General features: G+C 42.4%; 1 protein-coding gene across 1 annotated transcript in view; it reads left to right on the forward strand.

The window, feature by feature from the left end:
- Positions 1-8,557, forward strand: part of GALNT12 (polypeptide N-acetylgalactosaminyltransferase 12) — a gene marked incomplete at its 5' end in the record, with an annotated part of 41,307 nt that extends 32,750 nt beyond the window's left edge. The window contains 3 exons of the mRNA XM_008051715.1: positions 2,000-2,113; positions 4,544-4,690; positions 8,343-8,557. Of these exons, the coding sequence (XP_008049906.1) occupies positions 2,000-2,113; positions 4,544-4,690; positions 8,343-8,480 (399 nt within the window). The remainder of the gene's footprint in view (positions 1-1,999; positions 2,114-4,543; positions 4,691-8,342) is intronic.
- Positions 8,558-9,061: the final 504 nt, after the last annotated feature.

Here is a 9,061-nt window from a genome sequence, read left to right on the forward strand (position 1 = left end):
CCAACTAACATCATTTCAATATATAGTTAATATAAAAATTTACTTATTGAGATAGTCTACATTATTTTTGTACTAAACCTTGAAATCTGGTGTCTATTTGATGCTTACAGCATATCTCAATTTGGGGTAGTCACATTTCAAGTGTTCAGTAGCTACATGTGGTCCAGTGGCTACCACATGGAATAGCACAGCTCTAAACTTTTTCAGTGGGCAGAGAAAAAAAAATGTGTACTATTTAAAAAAACTCATTTTGCTCTGTCACCCAGACTGGAGTACAGTGGCACCATCATAGCTCCCTGTAGCTTGGAACTCTTGGGTTCAAGTGATCCTTGCACCTCAGCTTCCCAAGTCTCTAGGACTGTAGGCATGTGTTATGCCACTCAGCTAATTAGAAATACGTATTTTTGAGAAACAAGTTATGAGCTCATATTGATATCTCAAATGCAAATGTAATCTCAAAAGATTTTTTCTTTTTTGATATTTGTCTTTCTCTTTTCTTACACTGAAAATGTAATAATTTTAGCTGACTCACTTATTTTCTTTATCCTAAAGTATATGTAAAATAGTTCAAGACAGTACTATCGTATTACAACTGACAGTGTTATAATAAATAAGGTTTATCATTTCTTTGTAGCGCTATTTGTTTACAGAATATACTTCACTAGATAGCATCATCAAACATCTGTGCTCTGAAGTCATTTAAAAGAATTATTTCTCTGTATCACCAGCTTGGATTAGTTAGGCTAATTAATCTCCATTTGAGGTGACAGCCCAGCTGTACAAGGTGTGGCCCCCAAAAAACCTGGAATTTATTTGTAAAAAATTGTGTATTTATTCTTACATATTGAAACTTCAGGCACCTTCAGAGTACTCTTCGTTGGATATAATACACCAATCAAGATGCTTTTCCACTGCTCAAAACAGTTTTTGAATTGGTCAATTTCGATGCCCTTTAGTGCTTCTGCCATTTTTTGTTTGACTTCTTCCGCATCAGCAAAATATTTCCCTTTGGGGACTTTTTTCATCCGGAGAAACAAAAAAAGCCACTTCAGGAAAGATAGGGAAATAGGGAGGGTGGGGCCTGGGGGGGGTCACATCATTTTTGGTCCAAAACTGCTGAATGCTCAGTGTGGTGTGGGCGGGTGTGCTTGTAAATCACCCATCAGGAAATGGACAAACATATTGAAAGAATCTCCAAAAAGAATTCACTGATGCCCAACACAGCCTCTCACAACAATGCTAGCTGGTACACCGATGCCGATGGGTTCCTAGAACACTTGCCTCGTGGAGGAAGCCTCCAAAAGATAATTCTGGTTTTTTTAATGGGGGAGGTCCCCCCCCTTATATTTGTCTTAGTGCAGCAATAAGGCTGCCTCTAATGAGAAATGAAGAGATAGGAGCTTTCAAGCCATAGGAGTTTCATCTCTCCTATCCTCAGGTTTATCATGTTAAAGTGGGATTAAAGATCCCTGCCTACTTGGCTGGGTGCAGTGGTTCATGCCTGTAATTCCAGCATTTCGGGAAGCTGAAATGGGAGGATTTTTTCAGCCCAGGAGTTTGAGATCAACCTGGGCAACATAGCTAGGCCTCATCTCTACAAAAGAAATTAAAAAATTAGCCAAGCGTGGGTGTGGTGACACGTGCCTATACTCTCAGCTACTCAGGAGGCTGAGGCTGGAGAATGGCCTGAGTCAAGGAGTTTGAGACTGTTGTGAGCCATGGAGTCATTATCATGCCACTGCACTCCAGCCTGGGCAACAGAGTGAGACCCTGACTCAAAAAATAAAATAATGAAATAAAGTAAACAAAGACTCCTGCCTTCAGCACAGAATGGGGATGCACTTTGAAACTCACAAGTGCTTCACAGAGGGGGCTCTTTCCTTTGCGTCCAGTCCATAGACAGGACCCCCCTTATGCCACTGACCTTGTCAGGGCCTTGTGCGGAGTCTGGCAGCATGTGCAGATCTGGACTGAAGTGCCACCTTTATGTTTTGTTTAGCTCCAGAACAAAGGACGGAAAGAATACTGCTTTGACTATAACCCTCCTGATGAAAACCAGATCGTGGGACACCAGGTCCTTCTGTACCTCTGTCATGGGATGGGCCAGAACCAGGTAGGTGTGGGCCTCTGACGAGGAAGCGAGGGGAAAGCTATGTGGTTTTAAAAAATGAGAGAAATATTTGTATTTTTAATCATAAAAGTTATATAGGCTTCTTGCAATATATTTGGGAAATATAAAAAGTAGAAGCCAGGGTGAATGGGCAGGACCCAGAGAGACCACCATGAAAACTAAGACAAGTTTTGTTCCCAGTTTTTTTGAGTCATGGTCTCACTGTCACCTACTGGAGTGCAGTGGCACAATCACAGCCTACTGTACTCTCAAACTCCTAGACTTAGGCAATTCTCCCACCTCAGCCTCCTGACTAGCTGGGACTACAGATGTGTGCCACCATGCCTGGCTAATTTTTGTATTTTTTGTAGTGATGAGGTTTTGCTATGTTGCCCAGGCTGGTCTTGAACTCCTGGGCTCAAGTGATCCTCCCGCCTCAGCCTCCCAAGGTGCTGGAATTACAGGCGTGAGACATGATTCCCAGCCCAAACTTTTTTAATACACAGGCTTTAGATTATGTATTTTAAATACTTGCCATCATAATGTCTGTACATTTTATATTTTGTTATTTCCATTTACTTCATCATACTTTTCTTATGTTGTTAGACATCCTTTGAGGATCTTATTCCTAATGGCCTCTTGATGTTTCGTTGTATGCCCATATTACTGTTCAGTTAACTGATCCCTGCCTCCCTGTTTTTGCAGTGATAAATAAGCCTACTGCTAACCTCTTCAGTCAGCAAGAAGGAAGGAGAGAAAGAACAGATTTACCTTTGGGATGATTTCTTTAGAATTCATTTTTCAGTGGGATTATAAATTTTGATGCATAGAGCCCCCTGCAAGGTAGTGCTTAGGGAATCTATCTTATCCCAGAGCACAGGGGCATCTTACTGGGCAAAGTGCTGTATTTCAGGCTGGGCAAGGGAAGTGCAGTTCTGCAGGGTCTGAGGACCAGAACAGGACCCCAGGCCCAGGAAAGCAGAGGGACCCAGCAGGGCAGGGCCCTTGCGGGATGCAGGAGTTGGGAGAAGTGTTGGTTCCAGACCTTCAGAGCTTTTCTAAGGAATTATCAGAGACCTAGAGATGAAGGGGTGGGGATTCAGAAATTTCTTTTGAAAAAATAAGTTTCAGAAAGATGTCTTTCAATCTGAATTCACCAAATTCCACTTGAATAGTAAGTCTCCTTATGGTCACCAATACACTCTCGTAATTCGAAACCCTGCAAAATTAAACTATTCAAGCTCCTTAACACTTAAGAACAGTGTTCCTCAAAACTGATGGTACCAATCAGGTTGGTACCATCAGCATCACCAGGGAGTTTAGAGTTGTAAATTCTCAGACCCAACTGAATCCCAGGCTCTTGTTTTAACCAGCTTTTCAGGAGATTTGTTTGAGAAGCGCTGCTCTATGTGCCTTAAGAATAGTCACCTGTGTCAGAACCTGGAAGGGAGGGTGTGGGGTGGGTGGGTGAGTGTCTTGTCAAAAATGCAAAACATGGGCTGGGCCTGTAATCTTATGCCTATAATCTCAGAACTTTGGGAGATCAAGGTGAGAGGCTCACTTAAGGCCAAGAATTCAAGACCAGCCTGAGCAACATAGTGAAGCCCTGTCTATAAAAAATACTAATACTAATACTAAATTAATTTCAAAAAATTGGCTGGGCGTGGTGGCATACGCTTGTAGTCCCAGCTATTCAGGAGGCTGAGATGGAAGAATCACTTAAGCCCAGGAATTAGAGACTGCAGTGAGCTATGATTGTGCCACTGCATTTCAGCCTGGGAGGCACAGTGAGACTTTGTCTCTTAAAAAAATTACAGCTTCCTAGCCTCCACCTCAGACAGAAGGTATCCTTTTTCCCCTCCCTAGGGCGGGGCTGGGAGTCAGTATTTTGAACAGGCACTGTGGGTTGTTCCTTGTCTTGTGAGTAGGAAAATCATTGCCCTGTAAGAACCACGTCTCCCTGTTAGCAGTCATGTTGTCTGCTGTGCACAGCACTTGATACTTTCCAGGCACTGTTGTGTCCATTATAGTTGAGGGTTGCAAGGAAAGACTAAGGTAGAGGAGAGAAAGTGTCTGGTCAAGGTCACAGAGAGTTTCCAAGTGCTTGCCTTGAGTTGGATCCATTTTCTCTCCTGCTGTCCTGTGCCAGCACAGGGTTGGCACAGTGGGCACGTGGTGACACACACCAGCCCTGTCCTCGCTATCTAGCAAGCGAGTCAGGCATGAGAAAGGGCCACTTTATTCACAGCTGCAAGAACCACATTAGCGGTCCACTCAGAGCCGTGGGGATATGTAAGGAGACAGGCTGGTATCCGTGGTGAGACGAGTGCTTGACTCCCTCCTACTCCCTTGTGACATCAGCTTCTCATCCAGTGGTTTCTTCTCTTTCCGAGTCAGAGGGTCACTGATACATGTTGACTGCCTCCCTTTTAGTTTTTCGAGTACACGTCCCAGAATGAAATACGCTATAACACCCGCCAGCCGGAGGCCTGCGTGGCTGTGGAAGCAGGCTCAGACACCCTCATAATGCAACTCTGTGCAAAGACTGCCCCCGAGAACCAGAAGTTCATCCTGCAGAAGGTGAGTGGGTTCTTAGTCCTTCTGCTGGTGGCCCGGGCTGTGAGGGGGAGTGTGACAGTCAGACTTGCCCTTGGGCAAAGTCCTTTCGAGGCTCAGGGATGCGCCCATGTGTGGGGGCTCTTGGAGGCCAGGAGTGTCATCATGAGCCCCTGGCGGTGGCAATGGCAATAGTGTTGGAGCCCTACAGTATCCGCATCGGTAGCGCTCCCTTCCTCCTCACTGTCTACTTCCTTTCAGTCTCTCTTGCCCCATGAGCTGCAGAGGCTGATAGGAAAAGGAGCTCTCGCAGACACATGCAGAGATAAAAAGGGCTTTAACAAGGGTACATGCATAATGAACATTTGTATACCTAACCCTGAGTTGTACCCCACATCTTTAAAATAAAATAAATATAAAAAAGAAATTGGCTTTAACAGAGTAAGACAAATAGCCCAAGCGTAAGGACGTTAGCCAAAGTGTTAGATCTAGGTATAAGCCACTCTGCCTCTCTAAGCCTCATTTTCCCCGGCTCTAAAATGGACACGATCATAACAACCTTGCCTTATTCTAGTGAGGTTTAGCTGTGTAGTCAGAAACATTCTTTGGCCTCTGTAAAGCGCAACAGAGATGAGTTGTTACTGTGGTATTATGCAATGGAGTTGGTACTCTGGGGAGTCATTGTCGATTTGGAACTAGTGTTATCGCAGGCCTCGAAGGCACTGGCCCCACCACATTTGCAGTTAGCTTGTGATAGGACTTGTAAATCGATCATATCCTTTGACTCACCACAAAGCACTTGAGGGAGTAGATCCAAAGAAAATAACTCAGAAGAAAGAATGTAGTTCTCTTTTATCTCCCTGGGAAGCTTTCATTCCCATCCTGGTCCCAGGGATGGAAAGATTCTTCTATACTGCTTACAAATGGGTTAATTTTAAGTCTGATTCAAAGTTGGAATATGTTTTCCTGTAGAAAAATGTTATAATTAGCAATGAAATTTGCAGGCTGCCTGGAAAAGCCAGGCACCATAGTGCTGTCCATTCAATACAGGATATTAACTCATTTGTGACTGCTGACACCAATTTACATCATTCCAAGTTGTGTTCCTGGTTGCTGCTGATGTGAATTTACATTATTCCAAATTCTGTTTCTGAATGTTGCAACGTTGTCATATGTATGTGTTGTTATATTTTGCTTGAAAATTAATAGTCAGGCAAGGAGAGAGAAAGCTAACTGAGATAACTATGTGATAGTGACAGTGCAATGTTATTATTGATTCACGTAGTTGGTAAAAATTGCAAGTTGGTTGTTATTTTGTTGCGATTAGTGTTGTATACTTGCATTTTGATATTTCAGGGCTTTATACTTCAACGTTAAAAATAGTTTGCCAGCCGGGCTCGGTGGCTCAGCCTGTAATCCCGTGCTTTGGGAGGCTGAGATGAGTGGATTGCCTGAGCCTGCAGATTCAAGACCCACCTGGGCAACTTGGCGAGACCTCATCTCTACAATAAATCAAAAAATTAGCCAGGCATGGTAGTGCACGCCTGTAGTTCCAGCTACTTGGAAGGCTGAGGTGGAAGGATCACCGGAGCCCAGCAGGTCGAGGCTGCGGTGGCCGAGAGCGGCCACTTCACTCCAGTCTGGGTGACAGAGTGAGACTCCAACTCAAAAAAAAAAAAAAATTAGTTTACTATAATTATGGAAAATTAAGCAATGTATGCTGATGAGATTTCCAAGGTCGAAGGTGAATCCAGTGAACTTATTAGTCATAGTGTGACAGTGATGTAATGATGCAATGTAAACAAAGAAATATAACACAGATAATCTATGACAGTGAATCTAGTACTGATGAGAACGAATCAGACATTGAGTGGACAAAATATGATAAAAAAAAAACTTAGAAGTGCTTTTTGGTAATCTGGGTGTTAAGGTATTTCCAAATGATCCTCAAAGTATAAGTGAAGTTGTCAGACTATTTATTGAAAATGATTTTATAGAAATGATCGCAACTGAAACTAACAGGTGATAAGATGCACCACAGATAAAAATGTCCAAAGAAATCAAAAGGTCTGGAGCAATACTACAATGTCTGAGATGAAAAAATTTCTAGCCTTAAATATTTTGATGGGACAAGTGAAGAAAACCACAGTGCATGATTATTGGTCAACATGTCCATCAATTGCAATGCCTTTCTTTTAAAAAATAATGACACGAAACAGATTCCTGCAGATTTTGCAGTTGTTGCATTTTTCCAATGATACAGAATTACAGTCAAATCCAAGCAGATTATGCAAAATTGAACCCATAATAAATTATGTTTTAAATAAGTTCAACACTGCATACAAACCTGAACAAGAACTTTCCCTGGATGAATCAATGATATCTCATCGTGAAAGACTGTCTTTTGGGGCTTATAATCTGAATAAAAATACAAAGTATGAGATTCTAGTCAGAGTGGTGTCTGAGGCAAATAATGGATATGTCTGTAACTTTCAGCTGTATCGAGAAAAAGGTGACAATTTAGAAAAGACCATTTCATTTGTGCTTACAACAGAACTTTGCAGCAATGAGCTTCAGATTTTTTTTTTTTAAATTTTCAACCACTCTTAGGAAAGTGAAAAGTTTGCTCACGAATATGTTAGGAAAGAAAGATACCCCAAAGGCTGTGAGCTTCTTGAGTGCCCTCTCCTTGTCATATTTCTCCCAGCTGTGCATCATTGTAAGCCCTCAAGGAATTGTAATGAAAGCTAGAAATGATAAAATTGGTTTAACATATCACTAAAAATGTTACCTTAAATTTCAGTGACCATTTAAGGAAAAGCAAGATTATTTAGAAGGGTGAGAAGGACACTTCATTTGGTGAATTATTTGTAAATTACTCTAAAGGCAACTTAGGGGTCCTTGAGAGGGGTTTCAGGGTTAATTGTGTTGAGGTTCTATTGCATCTAATTTTATTTCCAAGACTTCTCTTCCCTTGGAACAGGTATGCCATTCATTCTGCTTATCTGCTACTCAGCCTCTATTCAGAGAGAGGCAGAGGGAATAGATAAACCCCTGGCCTTGGAGAGAGATGTGCAGAGGTCACTCAGCAAGCCTAGGAGAAAGGAGAGAAGGGGAGGTCATTAAGGAAGATCATTGTCTTTTGGGGTTTGGGGATTAGCATAGTGCACAGAACCCACGGCTCTCATTCTCCCACATTTGACAGGTGAGAAACCTAGGCTGGGTGGCCCAGTGACTTGCCTCCTCACCCAGCCGGTCTGTGGCTGAGCTGGGACTGTAGCCAAGACTCCACACTCTCCGTTTAAATACGTAAGAGAACAAGTTCACCCGGAGTGGAATTAGTTGACCTAAGAGGAGTAAAAGGACAAAGGATCTTTGTTTCTGATTTCCCTAAAGGAAACGACAGGCCATGGGAGACATAGGGTCTGACAGATCCCCTGAGTAGCCAGCAGATGGCACCATCGGTCTCTCGAGAGCCAAGCGAGATGTAGCCTGTGGCGGAATGGGACAACCTGAGTGGCCACTTTACATGGAAGATGGTTACCCCACAGTACATATTTCTGAAATGATAGCGATCACATGCTGAGCTCTTCAGAACACATTTTTAGGAAAAGGAGACTTTCTGAGGAATCACCTGTCATTCCCTTGAACATGCAATGTCTATTGTCTTTTGTAGGATGGTTCTTTATTTCACAAACAGTCCAAGAAATGTGTCCAGGCTTTAAGAAAGGAGTTGAGCGACAGCTTCGTTCCGCTCTTACAAGACTGCACCAACTCAGATCATCAGAAATGGTTCTTCAAGGAGCACATGTGATAAAGTGCCTCTGTACCAAGGAGCCCAGCCAGGGGGATTGTGGGCACGGACTCTGCACCCAACAAAGATTTAGCTAAGCACAGTGACGCCAGCCTACCCCAAACTTGGCTGCCCTGCTTTTACAAGGAAATCATTTTGCTGTGTGTGAAAGTATGTTGGATTTAGTAAAAATGTGAATAAGTTTTGTGCTGATTTTGAACATTTTTTAAAATGTCTCAAAATACCCCATTTTCAAAGGGGTAATTGTAAAATGTTAACCCCTGGCATTTAGAGAATTAAAACCTTATACTATTTTTCTATCAAGATGTATATTTTACAGTCATGCCTTTTATTCTCACTAGCAAAAAAGGTACATATTTTATTTTGGTATTTACAAGGATTTCCAGGTGCGAAGACTTCTGCCTGGGTGAAGGTCAGACTCGTGCAACGTGCTTTGCATAAACTAATAATACCTCAAATGTTGAGTTCGAGTTTTCTCAATATAGAGAGACAAACACTAGGAATATTGATTCCTTCAGGTTATTGAGATATTCTAGATTTATTGAATAAAGAATGCCTTCTGATGATGTATTGCTACCACA

Source organism: Carlito syrichta, unplaced genomic scaffold (genome assembly GCF_000164805.1).
Source record: "Carlito syrichta isolate Samal-C Ts95f unplaced genomic scaffold, Tarsius_syrichta-2.0.1 Scaffold226607, whole genome shotgun sequence".
Taxonomy (NCBI): Eukaryota; Metazoa; Chordata; class Mammalia; order Primates; family Tarsiidae; genus Carlito; species Carlito syrichta.